At 38.4% G+C, this 21285-nt stretch overlaps 1 protein-coding gene across 1 annotated transcript in view; it reads left to right on the forward strand.

Annotated features, from left to right (window-relative positions):
• Positions 1-661: 661 nt before the first annotated feature.
• ctnna1 (catenin alpha 1) overlaps positions 662-21285 on the forward strand; it is a 100254-nt gene continuing 79630 nt past the window's right edge. Inside the window, exons 1-7 of the mRNA XM_015377159.1 lie at positions 662-846; positions 4606-4721; positions 5869-6064; positions 12046-12212; positions 14483-14602; positions 15629-15898; positions 20660-20863. Of these exons, the coding sequence (XP_015232645.1) occupies positions 4617-4721; positions 5869-6064; positions 12046-12212; positions 14483-14602; positions 15629-15898; positions 20660-20863 (1062 nt within the window). The 5' untranslated portion in view covers positions 662-846; positions 4606-4616. The remainder of the gene's footprint in view (positions 847-4605; positions 4722-5868; positions 6065-12045; positions 12213-14482; positions 14603-15628; positions 15899-20659; positions 20864-21285) is intronic.

A 21285-nucleotide genomic window follows, 5' to 3' on the forward strand; every position in this document is an offset into this window, starting at 1 on the left:
TCAGAATTCTCGGAAAGAAAATCAGAATTCTGAGATTAATTTCAGAATTCTGAGAAAAAAAAATCTGAATTCTGAGATTAAACTAAAATTTCTGAGAAAAAAAGTCAGAATTCTGAGATTAAAGTCAGAATTCTTAAAAAGAACATCTAAATTCTGAGAAAAAAGTCAGAATTCTGACTTTTTCCCATATTAAACTGAAATAATATTTAATCAGATAACTTTTTTTTTATTTTTTCAGTCGCCCTAATCCTCTTCCATAAGAGTCATCTATATTATTTCTTTCTTTTTTTTTTGTTATTAAAGAAAAAGCTTCCCGGATGGGAAGAGAAACGTCTTCAAACTTGGAAACAAATTCCAGTGGATTGTTGTTTTTATAAACTCCTTTTGGAAAGTCTAGGAAAGGAAACCATAAACAATCCCACTATCTGACTTTCCTGTGTTTCTCTCTGAGCTTCGAACGCAAAAACTTCCTCTTTAAACTCAGCTGTTAACGGGTAAAACTGGGACTTACTAGGAAAGCACTAATTAAGCCTTATATGGCCGCGTGCGTTAGGGGCCACGCCTAGAACCCCTCGGTGCTCACCGGGCCTGCTGTGGCGTGTGGCCGCCCTGCCTCACTGCCAGGAAGCTCTCGGTCACCGCCCCCTCCCTCCGGCCCCCCTCCCTCCTCCTCTTAGTCTCCTCCATTGTTGAGCAATAGTCCATCTAATCGAAACGGTTGTAACCGAAACTCTCTGTTCAGTAAAGCGCTTCTAACTTTTTCAAACGCTCGCTAACATTTTTAGAAAGCGGTCCAGAGGAAAGGACTCTAGTTTTCGGGAGGAGAGCGCAGCAGAACTCTTTGAGGTGAGGAAAACTTTTAAGGGCGAGGAAATTCCATACTTCCCATTCCTCCATTTTGAACTTTTAAACTCCCAGTTTATCAAGCGGTTTGTTTTCCAAGAGTTAAACGCGGTTCGTCTCTCTACATTCCATTGTTATTTTTTGAATTGTGTTAAACTATAATATGACAGCTTAAAGCGTAAAAGATGGTTTTATTTTTTTTAACGTAACGGTTAACGTTGGTGTTTGTTGTTAATCGGCTAACGTTAGCAATAGCTGCTGCTACAGCAGGTAGCGGCGTCAAGCTAATTTGGCTAAAATGTAGAAGTACCAACTTGCTGAGATTTGTTCTACTTCCTCATTTATGTTTACTCACACAGCTGTGTTTCTTTAACACTGTAAACTAATGTATATTCAACAGGATGGAACAAAACTTTAGTTTTATCGAGCTTCTCAGGGCAACAGGTGTAACCTGGTTGTTTAAAGTAACAGTACCTGAGGTTAGCTGAGCTGGGTTTGGTCGACAAGTATTCACACATCTTTGCTGTTTTTTTTATTTTTAATTCTATATAATGTCAGCTAATATCTGACATACACATATGTTGGTGTCTTAAAAGTTTTTGTTTCATTTTTACACTTTTAAGTTTACCTTTAGAGCGTAGGTGCCCCACCCTAGTGGATTGGGTAAACATGTTAGATCAGCCTCTGTCGTGTTTTGGATTCAAATCACGGCCGTTTTTTCAAATCCTACCGGTTCACTCATGTTTTTTGGGGGAATCTGTGCTCACATTGTTTTTATTTCTTACCTGTTGGCCACACTGGAAGTCATTTTTAAAAATAAGGGACAGAGTTTAACATTTAAAAACAACTGTTACAAGAATAACCAGCCGAACTGCAGTTATATAGGTTAAGGGGAAAAAAAATCAGACTATTCACATTGTTTACTTTTTGTTTTATTCCTATCAAAGTAGGTTCACACTTAATAACAATGGCATATATATATATATATATATACACACACTACTAGTGTAGTAGTTTATATATATGTATAGGCCATTCACACATTTTTTTCCCCGAACCACAGTTGGGCTGTCTGTAAAAGTAAAAAAATCTTCAAGTCAATCTACTTTTATTTTAAACTTTTCTCCTAAGGATTACACTAGAGGAAAACTGTTTTACAAACAGAAGTATCAATGAGTAGTGTTGTCGCAACACTAAAACTTCCCACTCAATATGCTGATGAAGGTTCTCAGTCATCCAGGTTTCCCACTCAATTCCCACTCAATACTGATTTCCAGAAAAATATTTGACACCTGATACCATGGGAATGAAATATGCCACATAAAGGTATAAAAACATATTTATGACCATGAGAAACTCACCTTTTAACCTCAAAAATCAGAATCACAGATTCAATCAGTTAAATAACTGTACAAATGCATTTAGAATAAATAACCCAAATATATATATAAAAAAATCGGTTGAGGTTCTATTCTGTAAATCTAGAAATCTAAAATAATAATAGCAAAGACATGCAAACAGCTAGTTTTACTACAGATACCATGTCATATTAGTATGGTATCTGGATACTGCTTTTAAGTATTGATAGTTTCCCCTTGCACAGGGATAAGGAATAATTACCTACTTAAATTTAGTCATTGTGTCGGGTGAAATCAGAATATACAGGAGGAAATTGATTTGAAGCTATTAAAGATATTTGTATTGCTTGTTGGTCTACAGCTCCTTAAAAAGTGTTTCTAGTGGCTTTTTTTTTTCCAGTAAACGGCACTATTTTGTTTTTGCTGAGGCACAGACATAGCTTTTAATACCAAACACTGGCGCTGACGCAGCTTCAGACTCGTTTGGCCAGAGGAAAGAACCACTTTCATCAGGAACTATGAGCAGGCTTCCTTTTTAATTGCTCAATTATAAAACTTTACAACACAGCACTTTAAAAACGAAATGTAGAATTAGCATTGGAATCACAGACGCTGGATGTTTCTTATCTTCCTGCGGTTTATTTTCAGTTTAAGTAGGTCAATGTGCTGCTCACAACTGTGCTCACAGTCGATTGTTTTCCGCCGCATCCATAAATGTTATTTCCGACTCAGTTCTTTAACACTGTCTGTCTTTTAACGTCACTAGATGCTGTTAATGAATCTTGCTCTAAAAGCTCTGTTCAGCTCCCGTCTTTCCAGCTCTGCTGGTGCTGATGAGAGATCAGCTGATTAGGGCTGTGATGCATTTATAAGCACAGCAGGTTGTTTAAAACAGGCTTGATAAAGTCAGGTTGAGGTATTCAGACATTTATCCGCAGGGATAGTTGAACACCATATTATTCATGCGGTTAAAAATGTGTCCATGCACCACATTCCTTCAAACAAAAACACAAGAGAAAGCCTCAAAAGAGGGTCAAATGATGTAAAATGATAGAAAATCGAACTAATTTTACATAGCCCAATTTAATAACCAGAAACTGGTTAGTGAAATACCCTATTATATCAGTGCAAAGATCCATTAACACTCATGCCTCCAAATCCCACATTGTTTTCTTTTGTTAATGGATCTTGTGTTTAAAAAAAGAAATGTAGGTTATGAGCTGCTTATAACATTGTTCCCACATTACAGTTGACCAACATTTTAGTTTTGCTCTAAGCCTTCGAGGGGTTTGCTGTTTATCTTTCCCTGCCCATGTTTGAAGGTTAATCAATGGAGTCGCAGTGAGTGTCTGAAAAGAAAAATGAAAAGTTATTGTGTGCAGCCCTTGACTGTCCTCCTCCAAGGGAAGAGGTGTTGTCTGTTGGATAAAAAGGGAGCAAAAATATTTTTGAACACTTTGTGTGTTGGACTCTTTGAGTGCTTTCTGAAAAGATTTTCACAATATGAGGTCACTGTTTAAGACCTAATTTCAAAACCTTAACGCATCTGAATTGTTTGCCATACAATATAAGTTTATTAACTGGGTCAGACTGGATTTTGAATGGCCCTGAATAACCTATTATGTCAGCATTTAAATTCTAGATTAATAAAAAACTGCAATTGTTCGTTTGATAACAACATACGGTGTTAAACTTTTTCTAAAGTAAATATGAAAAACAATATCATGGGCTGCATCTGACACAACTTTCATTTTCCAGCTATTTAGGGATTCGGATATCAGTGCAGCCATTTTAATCTTGAGTTAAATCAGCAAAGGCAATGTTTAGTACAAGGCTAATTAACATCCCATGATAATTGCATGTTTATATTATTTAATCTGCATATATGGCCTTACATGATGCACTAAATTCAGCACTTAAGGTCATGCGTAATCAATCAGACAGCACCTGGATAATGAGCGTTCACATTAACTATGTGTTTGTCTCTGCTGGTATCGGTGTTGATCTAACGCTTGCTGTGGCTCATGTAATCCGCCTGTATCCATGTTTGCATTCTTGCTGCAAGCTGTTGAAGAACCATTATGCAACCTCTCTGTGGGAAAGAGAGAAAAAAACCCTCCAGGATTTCAAACCGAGATTAAATGCCTCTGCTGAAGGAGGTTGGCAAAGGTTGACTGTGAAAAGGATATCTGGGATTTCATCAGCACTGGGCCTACAGTATACGGATGTTAGACAAAACTATACTGTTTAATAGACTAGTCATCCTCATGGCTTAAAGAAGAGTGTGACGAGATGCTTTCTGTAGATTCAAAGGAAAATGCTTCTAGTTTTCTTTCAGCATATTTATATTTGTGTGTGGTTGCAAGTTAAAAGTTTTTCCTATTTATTTGTTTTTAATCCATAGAACCAAACAAGATGACTAGCATCAACACACCCAACATCAACTTCAAATGGGACCCAAAGAGCCTGGAGATCCGTACTCTGGCAGTGGAGCGCCTACTGGAGCCCCTTGTTACCCAGGTAATGCAAACATGGATCACGTCTTTATTTTCACTTTTTTAATGAAATAAACCAAAAATCAGTTTGCAAAAGAAGAATGTTAAAATGGATGGAAACTGTAATTCGTAATATTACGTTACGTTCAGACCGCACATGCTAGAGGCAGTGGAAGCAGCTAGTTTACATGCAGATACGATGGATCAAAAGGTCCTGCAGCGCATTTCCAGTTGCAGGAGCAGCGCATCACGAGCTTCTGAGCATCTGACGAGCGTGACGTGCTGCGAAAGCAGGAAAAATTGAGCTTTTGCTGCTCGACGCTGCCACAACAACCAATCAGAGAAGCTTGTCTGGGAGCTGGCAGGGAGACGGACACAGAACTGCTGATGCAGAACGCTATGATCACCCCACTGAAACAGTTTATTAATACCTAAATGAACTCAAAATGTCGAAACCTGCTGGCAAAATATGTTTGCTTTTATTAGTCTGGGGCCTGCAGTTTGGATTACGTACACGGAAAAGGCCTTCCAGCCACTGCGAACAGTAGCCAAAAACCGCAAAGAGGCAACCGGCCCAGATGCTGCCCGTGAGCAGGATTTCCAAGGACAGCACACCGCAGTACAACCGCTCAGACCCCCGTACACCGGCGGTACACAGACTGCACAGATGAAGTTTTAAGGCGGACTTTATAACTTAAAAACATATTAAAACTACTTTTTACCCACTGATCACAGCAAATATAGCAAATTCGCTCTCTACCATTGAACATAGAGCATCAGACGCATCTGGACACACTTTACTGGATGTCTGACCTTAACGTGGACAAACATAAAAAATTAGGGAGCAGAACCTTTGCTACCTCTTCCAGCCTTTGCGGTCTGAACATTGCATTATTCATTACAATAAGCCAAGCGACTCTCTCATGTTTATCAGTCATTGTTAGTGACCCAACATTGTCAGCTAACGGATAGGGTAGCTCCACCCAACACGCATCAGACCCAGTTTTTGACCACCCAGCTAAAGCAGCAAAGATGCTTCAGCTGCGTGGTGGAACTAAACTTGTACAAGCATCAAAAATGAAGCAGTACCTGCATTTTTTTGCTTCCAGTGCTAGCATTAGAAAATATGCTGTTTTAGACATGAATATGACATGTAGTTCTTTAAATGTTAGGTCACCACGTTGGTAAACTCCAGCAATAAAGGACCATCTAACAAGAAGAAGGGACGCTCTAAGAAGGCTCACGTTTTGGCTGCCTCAGTCGAGAACGCCACTCAGAACTTCCTTGAGAAGGGAGAAAAGATCGCAAAGGAAAGTCAGTTCCTTAAGGATGAACTCACCGCTGCAGTGGAGGATGTCCGCAAGCAAGGTACAGTCTACATACGGTACAGTATGTCAATTAAATGTTTTTCAGTTCGGTTTATCTCTATAGCATCAAATTTACAACACGTCATCTCAAGGCAGTTCAGATCATCCAGTCAAATTGATTCAAAGTTTTCTATCTAAGGAAAAACAGTTGATTGCATCGAATCAAAGGCAATCCCTCACACTAAGCACTAAGCCATGGTAACTCTGTAGGGGCAGTGATAGCCATGCTAACTCTGTAGGGGCAGTGATAGCCATGCTAACTCTGTAGGGGCAGTGATAGCCATGCTAACTCTGTAGGGGCAGTGATAAGGTAAGTGTAAGGTGCCTTGGCCAAGGTCAATGAACAGTCTACCTGGCATGTAACAATCATACCAAGCATATTGCTTTAGGTTAATAGACTATATTAATCAGGCTATGGAGGCTTCCAAAAAAATTCTGCCATCCCTCTTCTTTTTTTTTTTTTTTTTTTACAACTAGACTACTGCCTGGAGTACACAGATACCTGTTATTGAGAGCTTAGCTTAGCAAGGGTCTAGTAACTGATTATTAAAAGAAAAAAAGGCTTTGATTGGCGCTCTAGTCAGACTTTGGCTTCAATAGCTGTTTCACTTTGTAAACTTAACACCTTTTTATTGCCAACACTGACAATATTTACAGGCACATTACAAAGCACTTTTTACCCATTTCACACCTACCGTGTTCAGGAGCAGAAACGTGTTTGATTTTTCATTTTAACAAACTAATGTGGATGATTGCTGAGAAATATTTGCTCCCTGGAGTTAAACGGTGATAATGGTAAAGATTTACCTACCAGTCGGTTTTTAAAAGTTTCTTCTCCTTGTTCAACGGAGGAAGATCTGACAAATACACTTTCTGCTGCTGTTTCTGCTTTTTAATTAAAAAGCCTCCCTTTAAGCTGTTGCCACAGAGATCAGAGTGGTGTGGGGCATGTAGTGATAAAAGAGCATAGTTTCCTGCTGCTTCTGACTGTAGATTTATTTAAATGTTTGTATCCTCCTGTGTGGGCAGGAGTCCTCCCACTCAGCTTCTACTTCCAATTTAATTTTATGTCTCCAGACAAAAGCTGAGAACCGGCTAACCAGCCAGCGAAATAAAGAGTTTTTTTTTCTCCCCCTGCTTTTTTTTTTTTTAGTGATCCTTTACTCCCAACATCTTTCAGAGGCGAGATTAATTTGCCTGTTTGGATGGGGAGCTTTAACTTGAGGGTGGGCTGTTATCACCCTGTGACGCGACATCCGTGTCACGCCGTTTTTTTCTTCCCGGATCTCCTCTGCTCAAGTTCAGCTCTGTGTTGTAGCTGGAAAGGCTGCGCTGTGCCCAGGAATGTTAGTGTAGTTTGGGTGAGCTGTCACTGGGCTGGAATTCACTGCCTTTTGTTTGCCGGTGCCCAGGCCCGGCTGTCAGCTATGCCACGCTGCTCAGTGGAGCGTGTTTGGACTGATAATGCAGCCATTGACCAGGGCAGCACCACCTTGGATTCTAGCCATTTTTAGCCCACCAACTGATTTTAAAATAGGATTATTATGAGTTATAAAAAAAAAAAATGGATGACTATTAAGCATACATTTCCAAATAGTTAAACAAGGTTTTTTTCTCCCTCCTTCCATTTTAAGTGGTTTGGATATTTTACACAGCCTTTATTTTAACATTCATGTTACATTAGAGTAGAGCTGATGATGTACACATCTATTGTCATGGGAGGTTTTCTTTACTCAGCGGTTTCTTCCTATACGTGTCCTTGCTCTCCCTCTTGCCCTTCCCACCTGTCTCTTTGCCGTCCTTCTGTTTGAGAGGCTTATTGTGTGACTTACATTTTAATCATTTCATCGTCACACAGCCGGCCGCAGATAAGTGTTAGATAGATGAAAGTTTATTAAAGGAGCACTGATCTCTATCTACCTTCCGAAAATGGCCTTATTGATTTTCTTCGTTGCGGGTGTGGGGGGGAGGGACAGCCTAAGGGGCAGACTTTGCTTTTTGAGGTCTATGTTGTTGGTTAGTTGCACAAACTGAGTTGAAGGTGTAGGAGTAATGTGGGTGAATCGGTTTGAGCAGATCTGCTTTAGAAATATCTTTGCAGCTGCATATTGCCTTGTCGACTTGCCAGAACTCATTATATGCATGTTTTGGTTTGATAAAATGGTTTGTATGCAGCTTATAACCAACAGATAATGTCATAATTATTGTTTAATTTTTTTTTGATGGCTACTAATTGGCATCTTATGATGATTGAATTGTACCTATAGAGATGGAGGATTCAGCAGTAATATTATTAAGGTATAACAGCTTTCAGGACAATGTTGCTTTAAACACAGCTGGTAAATCTTTTGTATTGGTAAATTAAAATTAAATTTAGCTGATTCTATCTGTGGACTTTTCTGTTTCACTTCCTGCTAGGTTATTTTCTCTGCAGCAGAAGTTTATTGTGGTGATTATGATTGACAGCTGTGAACCAGTCAGGCTGCCTATATGGCTCACAACTCCCCACAATTTCTCACTCTGCTTGGCTGCTTATTATAGTTTTGGTTTAAGTTAACTAGAGATATAAGACCCTTTTACTGGCAGAAGCTTAAAAAATAACTCAAACCCACATCCATTAAACATGATACAGCGCTGTTGATAAATAGAAAAATGAAGCAGCATAAGCTCGACCCAGGGAAGTTGAAAAAAAAAATGAATATATTGGTGAAAATGGACAAATGTACTAAATAATACAGAATGAATTTAAAAAACAACCCTTAATGATCCTCATTGGTTGACTAGAAGGATGTTTTGCTTATATGTACGCTGTGTACACATGTTGCAGAGGAGAATATCTGACTGAAATCTGCTTGGAGGGAAAGTATTTCAGTATTTAAGTACAGGAGGGTTCTACTTTTAAACGGGAACGTAGCAGCCGATGCTGGGGGGGGGCAAGATGGTGGAAGAATGACTGGATGTGATGGAGATGAGATTATTGGAACACGTTTCCGCTCTCCTTCTGCTACAAGGCCTTATTTGCATCAGACCCTCGGCTGGAAACTCAGCTGCCTGCTGTGTGCCCTCCTCAGTGTGGATGACACTGTGATGCCTGTAAGCCAATTTCTAACAGAAATGGCCTCTATAGGTAACATGCTCGTTCTGTAACACGACCACAACCTTCTGTTGGTTTGATCCTTTTTCATCTGTAGCTTTTAGATATGTTCCTTTTATGTGAGTTCAGGCTAAAAAGTGATGTTAATGTAATTTTCATGCTGCGATAACACAGCATCAGTCCCGCTAAGGCGGACGGTAATATTCTTTAGCTTAGGTTATTTTTTTAAGAAAAGCTAAATTGTATTAAAATGAAATTCTGTCGTATCTGAATGGACAGAAATTATTTTATTCTCATCTTGATGTATCTTAACTGGTTGCAAAAATGCAACCCTTTTCCCAATTTATCATAATTGTCATAATTATAACCCTCTTTGGTGTGGAAGTTATTACTGAGGGAAGAATCATAGTTGTCCATTTAAGGGTCAGAGGTTTATTAACGTGAAGGTAAAAGAAGCACAAAGGTGATTAAATCTGTTTTTCTATGGCGTGTTGAAATGTGTTGGTGATTTATTCAGGTTGGATGAGAGCAAAACCTGATCTTTTTTAGTTTTTTTCTTTATCTCTTTTCATCTTTGAACTTGGATTTTGAAGAATCCCATTTTCAAAAGACATGGCAGATCAAAGCAAAGCCCTACATTAAGAAACAGTCTCAAAATATTATTTATTGGACATAGTGAAGACAAAAATATATCGGTTTACATTTAATTGGACATGTTTCCTTATTTTGAATTTCCCTAATTTTTTTTTTGGTGATGAATAGTGTATTTAAAAGAATTTTTTTTTCATTTAAAAAGTTTAGTAACCCAGTTTTCAACGGCTCATCAGTAAACTTTAATATAACTTGAAAAGCTTTTCTAGAATCTTTTCAAAGGGGCTTTTTTGACCTTGGCCTCAAACTTTTACATTGACTTGACCTGCAAAGATGGAACATGTTGAGCTTTGAAGAAAATAATTTATGTGACAAAACAGACGATGGATGAACCAGGTGCAGTTTTAGACTGATAATTAGGTTCTGGTATTCAGTTTTCTGCTGGTTTGTTCTTTGGCCTCGAAGCTTCTTATTGTCTTGGCAACATAGGCAGAGGCAGATGAATTTGTGCAGCTATTTAATTTATGCTTTTCCAGAGGTTTCCGTCTAGAATTGACTCAATGTAGGTCACTAGTTGTCTTAAAAGGTGGAATTGGACTGATTTAATGGCTTTTTGCTCTACTACTCATATGTTAGCTTTTTTCATCCTACTCAGAAGTGTCTTTTTTTATTTTTGTCTTGAAGACATTTCTTGTCTTAGAAAACCCAGTCTTATTTCTGTGAAGACAGCTGGAATGTAAACACCTTAATTAGCTGGCACCTCTGTTCTGCAGCAAAGAAAAGTTTGTTTTGTGGCTTGTTTCAGTTTTATCTGCACTTCAAAGAAGAAAACTAAAATCAAGAAACCGTGTTTGACCTCCTCTTCAACATTGAGGGGTCTAAAGCCACACCATTTGCAGCTATCATCGATGTTTTTTATGTCTTTTGGGCGACTGCATTTCATGATTACAAGTTTCATCCAGGAAAAGATGTAGGAGCTGCACGGATCAGGTCAAAGTCGGGCTGCATTTTTAAAAATAAAGATATGCGTGTTTCCACTAGAAAATAAGTCACTGGCTTCCATTTTTAATTCTCACTGTTATTTTAAACATGCATGAATCACAAACTCTACGAAGCAAATCGAAGAAACAACAAAATTATACGGGGTACATTATTTAAAACGATTAATATGCCAAATGATGATTGACTTTGGACGTCTAAGTTACATTATGCAATAATGCAACGTTAAAATGAAAAGGGTTAAAATGCTGTAATCTCATAATGAGCCAGAAAATGCTAACCTTAGATTAGATAGTTTTAGGTAACTAAAGCTAACTTAAAATAAGTTGGCAAATTAAATCAAGGTATTAGATTTAATCTCATGTAGATTTTTAATCATAATTCTTTAAAGGATTGTAGAATAATTTGTCATGAAGCTCTCCGTAACCCTTGAAAGGAATATAACAGATTTAATATTTTAAAAGGTTGTTTGCCTGCTCACACAGTACACCTATCATCTCAGACGAATAAGTTATCCAGATCATAAAAGACGAGCACAAATGAAACATGGCAAAGCACGATTTGTTCCATATCTACAGCACACCTTCTGTGGAATAAAATGTCCATTTAGATCCGTACTGCATTACAGGAAATAAATAAGATAAATACCTGTCTCTTTTGTCTCTGGAATACAGCAGTGTTGTTTTTAGACCTTTTATATAATAATTTTGCCTGTCGCTTTCAGTGAAGTAAAGGACAGCTTTGCTGTCTTGTTCATGATTTGAGGCTAAAAAGGCAATTTGTGTGCCAAGTCAGCTGTGCAGACCCGTCCAACGTGAGCCCAACGCACAATGCTGGGAAAACCAGACAGTGAGCCATTGTTGTGGTTTTGACCTCCATATTTTCCTTCATTGGGAAGAAGGAACGCTGAGCGACATGTGCTGACCTTTGCTGAGCAGAAAGATGCGTCAGACCGCCGCTGTTCCTGCGCACTCCTCTTTCTCTAATGACTTTTGACGCAGTAAACATGTTGTGAAGAATAGACTGTGACTGATTTCAAACATGTCTTGACCTGCAGATGATCACTGCTACAGCAACAAGCTGATACTAGACACAATAAATGCTGTTTAGTGCACTTTACTCGTAATGAACCGCACACTTTTTATTTCAATTAAAAGGAATATAAATTACCTTTTTCTACCTCTATCCTGATGGTCTTCTTCATGTATACTAACCCAAATATCACCAGTGATTAAACAAGAACCAACTTTAATGTGTGAAATTAAGATATTTTTGCTCTACCTTCTTTTTTTACTCAGGTGAATCAATGCGACTGGCCTCTGGAGAATTTGCAGAAGACCCCTGTTCCTCTGTGAAGAGAGGCAATATGGTGCGAGCAGCCCGGGCTCTTCTGTCCGCCGTCACACATTTGTTGGTTCTGGCAGACATGTCTGATGTCTATAAACTGCTGGTGCAACTTAAACTGGTAAGATTATTTTTAAACCAAGCATGTTTCTTTTATTTATTCATTTTTACATAAATGTTAGTTCTTTTTATTTATATTTTATTGGAGGTGAATCTGATGAATGGTGCTTGCAGTGCCTCTTCATTCTCCCTGTCGGCAGGAAAGTTCCAGCTTCACTGTTTAGTTTGCAGCTTTAGTTTGGCGGTGTTCTGAATTTATAATGAAGCATGTAAAAGTTGTTTAGGGCTTCAAAATATAACCTGACTTAAAAAAAATAAAATAAAAAAAAAGCCTTTTTTTTTTTTATATCTCATATGGGAAATTAGTTGCCAACAAATGATGTATTTTTAGGTTTTAAAATAATATTGAACACATAAATTCCAATCTTAATTCAAAGAAAAATGGTTCCAAAAACATACTTCTGGTTCTTTTAATGTCATTATTTTCCATCTTGTGTTTATTTCCATCTTGTGTTTAAGAAAACATTTAAGACTAGTACATTATTTAGCTCTTTATATACATTTTAGCCAATATTAAGAGCCGCTGTAGGGGGTCCAAAGAGCCGTATGTGGCTCTGGAGCCGCAGGTTGCAGACCCCTGGTCTAGTGTTTCCAACTCTAGTACTAGTTTGGAGCTCCTCACCTGCAAGGTTTACATACGGCGGTGAAGCAGAGCTGTAACTAGTGTTGGACTGATACCAGTATCGGGCGAGGCCCCAATCCAGCACTAAAAGGGTGGTATCGGTAACGGCAAGTACCAACAAATAGGACACAGATACCATTTTGAGAGTCAAAAGTTTATTCAACTATTGTCACCCATTCCAGGTAGACAATAAAAAGTTCTACTGGATTCACTTCGTATTAGTCTTTTTCCTGCTTCACAAAGGTAGGCAGCAGCTTGACAAAGCCATGATGGTAATCATTTTACATCCAAGTACTATGCAGTTCTTCATAAATACAAACATCAATTTCAAAGAGATGGTATCGGCCGATACTGCACAGCCAGGTGCAACACTAGCTGTAAACCCGATCTTCATTATGTCAAGTTCTGTGGTGCCTGTTAAAAACCATTTATTGGGTGTTGGATACGTGTGTGTCAGAAATCTAAAAAGAATCTTTTGAGGTGACTCAAAATGGCTGACTGTATGCAGAATGACCTTGTTCTACTTTTGTTGAAAGCAAAGAAAATTTTTTACAAAAGGAAATATGGGGAAAAAAATATATATAAAAGGAACTGAAAGATGTTTTGTTAAAAAAAGGTTTTGAGAGTAGCTTTGATTTCTAGGATTTCTTTTTTTATTTAAAATTGTTGTTTATATTTTAACATTAAATTGTCAACAGATTTTTTTTATTTTTAATTTTGCCTTTGAGATTAAGTTTTAGACATTGCGTCTTTTTCAAGTTGAATTACACATCATATTCTCTTTAGAGCAAAGGTGCATTTCTATTGGTGAAACGCAATTTAAAACAAATGTAATTCGTAAAACTCAATCTGGAGAACAGAAATTTGAAAAAAACACAAACTCTAATACAAGTTAAAGAAAATAATTAAATCAGAAATAAAAATACAAATTATAAAATAAATTTTTTTTTGATTGATCTGTTTTCAAAGTATATTTCTGAATTGCTTTTTTATGTGCGTTTTATGTGTTCTTTTTACTCGGACAATTAGTGTAACAATGACTCTCAATTACTGGTCTTATAAAGGCCTATTATAAGTTTTGAAAATTAAAACTAAGAAATAAATCCTCCAAATTGTAATGATCCATAGTGGTTTACTTTGAAATAAAGAAATTGTTTTAGGACTGTAATAATAAGAGAGGATTAAATGTAGCTGTTTGAAAAGACAACATTTTTTTTATTAATGGCTGCTCAGTGGAGAAGTGGGTAGCACTGCTGCCTTGTAGCATAAAGGTTTGATTCCCAGCCCGGAGTCTTTCTGCAGGGAGTTTGCAGGTTCTCCATGCATGCGTGGGTTCTCTCTGGGTATTCCAGCTTCCTCCCACCGTCCAAAAATATGACTGTTAGGCTCATTGGCTTCTCTAAATTCTCCTTAGGTGTGCGTCTGTGTGTGAATGGTTGTTTGTCCTGTTTGTCTCTCTGTTGCCGTGCAATGGTCTGGTGACCTGTCCAGGATGGACCCCGCCGCAGCTGTAAATGGGCACTAGCACCCGTCGTGACTCCAGCTGGGATAAAGCGCGACAGAAAATGGATGGATTGTTTTATTTAAATGTAAACCATAGTCTGCTGCATTATTGCTTAAAACTGATTTTTTTTCCCTCTTTGGTTAAGGTGGAGGACAATCTGCTGAAGGTGCGAAATGCTGGAACAGAGCAAGAGTTAGGAATCCAGTATAAGGCCTTGAAACCAGAGGTGGACAAGCTGAACATGATGGCTGCCAAGAGACAGCAGGTAATGTGAAGTAGCCAAGAGCTGTGATTAACAGAAAAGCCTGAATTTAATGGAGCTGTTTGTTTGGGGTCTGATGGTCCATATGAGGTCAAAATCTCTCGTACTGAATGATCACAAAAAAAAATTCACATAAACAAAACAAATACTATTTTATTATTTGAGTAAAGGATACTTTCAGTTCTTGTCCTATTCTCCTTCCCAGTGCAAGTTAAATTAGCCTAATTTGAATTAATGTGCTTAATTGTTTTATGCACTTGTTCTACAGCACCATGACAAACAGGAAGTATTTAGATGAGCAAACATTTGTCATTTGCATGATGTGAAGCAAAAATAATTTGTCTTCCTTAGAAGTGGAGGATTACAGAAAAACAGTTTGTACCAATTTTCCAAAGTTCATAAACACTGGCTGAGAGAAAATGAATATTTTTCACATCTAAATGGCTGCACCCAAAGGGCCAATGTCATTGTTTAAGGTAGCATTTCATTTCTGCTTTGTTCTTTCGAAGTATACATGTTTTTTTTTTTTATCTTAAATATATTAAATGAAGAAAATTATCTTTTACTGGGGTAACTGGCATAACATTATCTTATTTGGCTTGTTTAAATAATAAGTCACCTGATGATGAGCACAGAGTTTTAAATGGAAGGATAGGCTGCATAAAAGTGAAGGAGCTTAGCAGTGATCAGTAATATAGGAGGACAAGGCCCTCATTTTCAATGTGAAAGTCTTTTCTTTGTTTTAATATCTCGCTTGTGCTTTCGTTTCCCATGGCTGTAGAATCTCAGTGCAGTTCTAAAATCTAAATAGCAACACATTAGATTTCAAAGGCACTTTATAATGGCCTGATTATGACTGTTGTATTACCACAGGGAACAGAAAAAAAATCTAGGTCATTTATTACAACTCTTAGTGTCTCCATCAGGGCACGACAGGCCCATTTTAAACTGAAACTACATCATCCCGGTAAGTGTTCCAGCTTTCACTTTATCTCCAGTTTCATCCTTTTTTCCATTTCACCCTCCTAGGAGCTAAAAGACGTCCATCATAAGGACCAAATGGCTGCAGCACGGGGGGTGCTGCAAAGGAACGTCCCTATGCTGTACACGGCATCCTGTGCCTGCCTGCAGCACCCTGACGTGGCAGCCTACAAGGCTAACCGTGACCTGATCTACAAGCAGCTGCAGCACGCCGTTTCTGGAATCTCCAACGCCGCCCAGGCCACCGCCACCGAAGAGTCAGCCCTGAATCAGCCAGGAGGGGCAGGAGAGCTCGCCTACGCCCTCAACAATTTTGATGTAAGTCACATGAGTGATTTACAAGTCACAGCCTCTTGGCTTATGAAGTTATTAAAAAAAAAAACTTTTCTAAATCCTATATCCACAGGTTAAACATTTTAATAAATTATTTAAAAAAAGATTTAGATGTATTTATTTGACAGGGACAGTTTACTTTAAAAATATTCCTTCAAATGTGCTAGAATTAGCCAAAAGGCTAATGGACAGATCTGAAAATCGTTTCCTAGATTACAGACTTTGGGTTAATAAAATGGAATAAAACATTCAAATAAGTTAAAAGAGAAAACCTAACTAAATTATGAAGTGACCAAAACCCCTGAGGGGCTTGAACTGGAGGTGGAAATGGGGACAGGAAGAGCAGACAATGTGGGACATGGCTGTGGGGTAAAGTGAGTCTGCCATTGAGTCACTACCGCTTCGTTTCTTAATTTGCTTCTATTTCAAATCAATGAGAACGCCACAAACATTCCCTTTCATGTAAAGACCTACATTACGCTATACAATAAGCAGACAACATAACCCTTCATAAACAGTCATAAAACAATTTTTTTTCTCTAATACGAGTTGTTCTTTTCTTTTCTTTTAGATAAAAATCCCTGATATACAATTACAGCAACCAATTTATTAGTTGTATAAAACATGTGACCCTCTACTCATAATATTGACATGAAACAAAACATCAAGATAACTGATGGCTTAAAAATTGAGCTAATCAACCTGATGCTCCCTATGGAGATAAATACAGAGATGATTAGATTTTCTGTGGCACTAACCTCTCTGACAGGCAGGGCATTAGATATTCAGAAGGATTGTTCAGTTAAACTCCAAAGACATCCTGTAGCTCCAAAGTCACAAAGGTCTTTAGAAACACCTTTTATTTTTCTTCTGTTGTTGTAAATCCAGTCACATATTTATTCATTTGACAAGTAGCAGTGTCAAAAGCATGTGTTCGTATTTGATAAAGTTTTTCCCCTGAAATTTGTATTATTATTATTAAGCCAAAGGAAAAATGATAAACTCCCTCACTAATTTTCATTCTGCATCATTTTTGATTCATAATGGAGTCGTTTATTTAACAATTCTATCCAGATATAAAAACATGGAAACCTGTTGGTGCAGCTCTGTCTCATGCATCTATAAAAGGGGATTATTTTGTTAAAACATCTTTAGAGAAATAACGGCTATATATATATGTGTGTGTGTGTGTGTGTGTGTGTGTGTGTGTATATGTGTATATATTTGTCACATAATTCTGGCTATAATTCTTACATTTATTAAAAGCACAAACCTTCATTGAACAAAGTGTGGCAATCGCTGTTTTTAACATTTTTTTTTAAACAGAGAAATTGATTTTTAGGTTTCATGTGCTAAACTGGCCAGAGACCCCCTCCTAAACTAGAAAACCTGCAGCAAATGTTTTCTGTTATTGTGACTTAGGCCTGGATCATGACTTATGGAGTCTAAAACGTGCAGACGACCTGGTTTCTGAGCATAAACCAGGTCCTCTGCATGTGTGTCGCATTTAACCCGTCACAGAGAGGAGAGAAAGGAGGCTTCTGATTGGTTAATTCTACATCTGCTCTACACTATGCATATTTCCTGTTTGGTACCTAATGGCAGAAGCTCTGGCTGTAGTGCCGTCTACAATGCCTGGAACATCTCGGTTACAATCCCAGACAAAGCGCAGGACGCTAGTTTGTAGCTCTGTATGACGGTCTGTTGGTATGCATCTGAAGCCAAAACACGCAGCGCCACGGCCAGTCTTTGGTGAACACTCACGGGTAAACTATGTTTCGCCCGGTGTATGGATGAGGTGACGTAGACGGCGAACAAGCTCGTCAAATCGACACAAGGACACGTGGAATAACATGGCGCAGACCGCGCTCCAAAATTGGGCATAAATCAAAAATATCTGCGTCAAACCTGCGACAAGCTAACTGCGACACACTTCTGCGGGAGGATACACAGCCCTTAAAGGCACACTATGCAACATTTTTCAGTTAATGTGTTCCATAACGTGTTGGATGATTAAATGAGTCATTTCAGGTCGAACAAAGGTTTTCTCGGCCGACCTGCTGGTCTGTAGGGGAAATACCGCACTTGCAATTGCAGGAGCCCTCGGCCCGCACCCACAGGCTCAGAAGTCTCGTGCATCGCGAGAGTCGGTCTTGCTTTACGGCGAGAACTGCTACACGCCCCCAGTGAAAGGCATGCTCGTTGCTAGCGCAGTGTGCAGTTATCATGGTTAGTTAACATGCTAAATTTTCAAACTCGAAAATTGGAACAAAATAGTCACATACCGCAGTAGACATGGTGATTCGTTGCGTTCGCCTGTCTGCTAAGCTCAAAACAACCGCGCCTGGCTTGATGGAGAAACCAGGAGAACAGCTGAGCATATTTACGACAGTGCACTTTTACTTTCGCCCTCTGGGGGGAGCCTCGCTGGAAAATCAACACCGGTTGCATAGTATACCTTTAATGCTAAAGCTGTTAGTAGCCACTGCTGCCACCCTCTGGTTTATGGGGGAACTGCTTGTTTTCTCCATAAATCACTATCTCTCAATGTTAAAGAATCATTAAAAAAATATCCAGATTATGATCTGGATCCTCACCAGAATATAATAGATAGTTCATCGGCATGAGGCGCACCTCTGGTAAAAATGTCATTAAAATCAGTTTATAACTTTTCAAGTTAACTTGTACACAGAAGGACAGACAGACACACAAACTCCTAAAAGCATAACATCCTTGGCAGAGGCAAAAAGAGGCCAGAGTACATTTCCTCCAAAATATACGTCCTTACCTTAATTCTGAGCTTTCAGAAAGCCTGACAGGACTTTTTTTTTTAATCCAGCATTTTCCATTAGAGGTTGAGTGCTGAAGAGGATAAGGAGTAGTTCAAGCCTTCTGTTACATGCTAAAAGTTTCAGTCTTGCTGCCTGAATTAACTGCAGACATCCTTGACATATCAGAGAAGAATTTAAACAGCGTTTCAAACATTTTACATCTCTGAGCTTCCTGGCTTCTTTAACAAGTTACTTAGAGAGAAAACAGCTGAGCTGGTGTTCTTCACTCACAGTAACAGCTTACGCACTAAAGAGGATGTTTGTTTAAACCGGCCCCCCTTAGCTATGTTGGGTTTAGTAATTAAAAGGCAATTAGCTTTTTTTTTTTTTCTTCCTTCAGATGGGTCATTGGTCTAAAAGCACTCAAGCTAAAATTGTTCTGTTTTGGTCACCTGTTTCTCTCCATTTCTAATTACATGTGGGAGGAAGGAAAACTTGATGAGTGATTTTAAATCTCCTGGAAAGAAGGTGTGATTTCATTCTGAAAAGTCTTCGGAAATTGCTAGACATCTGAGCAGCCCTGATGTCTAGATAAAGAACCTCTCTTCAAATTATAGCTTCATATGAGCATGTTTTATAAGCTGAAAAAAAAAGTTTGGAGCTTATTCAGAGTCAAATTTCAAAGTCTTCTAATAGTGGAATAATTTAATAAATTAGTCTGGATCAGACTTTTTGTGTCCTCTATCAGTGGAGATGAAAGCAGAAAAATTCTTTCAAAATAAAAAGTCCTTAAATGTGCTTTTTTGTTCTTTTTCTCCCTGAAAATCGCCTCCCTAAAACCTGCTTTCAAGTGCTAGTCAAAATTAGCAAATGAGTCAACTCCCCTCTCTCTCTCCCCTCTATTTTCTCCTCCATGTCTCTCCCTATGCCTGTTACCATGGTGACGTGTCACGCAAGCAGGGGAGGTCGGATGAGACCGAGCGGACGGGTCCTATGACAGAAGACGAGCTGCTTAAACAAACTACAATTATAACAGCCTAAATATTTTGTAGCAGCAAAGCATCTGAAGTCGTCCAGATGTCAGGAGGACGCTGGTTTACTTTCATTAGCTGCCAAAAAACCCATGAAACATTAGGGCCTTGACTCGGAGCTGTAGTGAGATCTAATGCCTTTTCAATGCTTCAGCAGCAGAACTACTTGTAGGCTGTTAAAAGGCTCGCCCCTGCAAAGTCAAACTTAATTGGACCCGTCTTGTCCTGCTGAACTAAAAGAGGCAAGACAAGGTTATAGGAGTGTCTCTATTAGGCAAATGGATGCATATCTGTGAATTCTATTAACTTAAGTGTTATATCGTTGGGTAGGAGCATTTCATATTTTTCAGCAGCTCTGGTGCGTCATCTTTAAAACATTTCATGGGTTTTACAATTGAACTGAAATTTCAGAATTGGATTTTTATGAAATGAAAGTCCTGAAAAGGAAAGAAAAACGTCTGGAAACAATTTTCACAATCTGTTTTCGTACTTGGAGGTCCTTGTCAAAATACTTCTGACTCTTTAGGGTATAAGAAGATGTTTTCTTTAGAAGGATCGTATCAAGGAGCTAATCAACCACAAACTGCTACTTTAAACAAGTTATTATAAAATCTTTACTGATATCCTTCTATTTGCCAAGTTGTGCATTTTACTAAATTTTCACTTGGGTGGACATGTTGGCGTTTAGGCTTCAATCTAGTTATGACACCAACTTCAAATTAGAATGCTAACTTATGCTTTTTCTTTCTGTTTGGATTATTTGTTAGCCATATTCAGCGCGTAGCATAGAGATGTTGGTGCCTTAATATTTGTCCACCTTATGACTTTCTAATATGTTAATTATGCTCAGTTTTGAGGTTATGCAGTCAAGTGTAGTACTGAGGCTGAATATGTTCCTTAAAATGATCTTTCCTTATTTTCTCTTATTTTTTTCTTTCTAACAGAAACAAATCATTTTGGATCCCGTGGGCTTCAGCGAGGAACGCTTTCGTCCATCGCTGGAAGAGCGCCTTGAGAGCATCATCAGCGGAGCTGCTCTCATGGCTGACTCTTCATGCACACGTGACGACCGCAGGGAACGCATTGTGGCCGAATGCAATTCAGTGCGCCAGGCTCTGCAGGACCTCCTCTCTGAGTATATGGGAAATGTAAGTGTCTTTATTTTCTGCCAGATCCTTAACAAGCTGCTGCAACAGCCGAGTGTTTCTCTCCCATCACATTACAAACGTCGCATTATGATCCTATCTTTCATGGTAGTGAACATTAGTATGCTGTATACAGCAATTCCCACCATACTGCCTCCATTTGAACACATAGAAAATACTAAACTGATGTTTAGCAAAGAAAAAAATAGTATGGATGCAAAAAGTTTAAAAAGATTAAAGCAGATTAAAGCAATAGTCATTTGAGATTTTTTATCCTTTTTTCCCTACATTATGGCATTAAGCTCAACCTTTGGGTTTAGTGTTTTAGCTTCATCCTGCTTAATTTTTTTTTGTTGGTTTTAGTTTCTTTTTTTGCTGTCTAAGTCATTTTTCTGATTTTCACTACCCGATCCGTCCCGGAAGCA

Source organism: Cyprinodon variegatus, unplaced genomic scaffold (assembly GCF_000732505.1).
Source record: "Cyprinodon variegatus isolate N-32 unplaced genomic scaffold, C_variegatus-1.0 Scaffold8, whole genome shotgun sequence".
NCBI classification, from domain to species: Eukaryota; Metazoa; Chordata; class Actinopteri; order Cyprinodontiformes; family Cyprinodontidae; genus Cyprinodon; species Cyprinodon variegatus.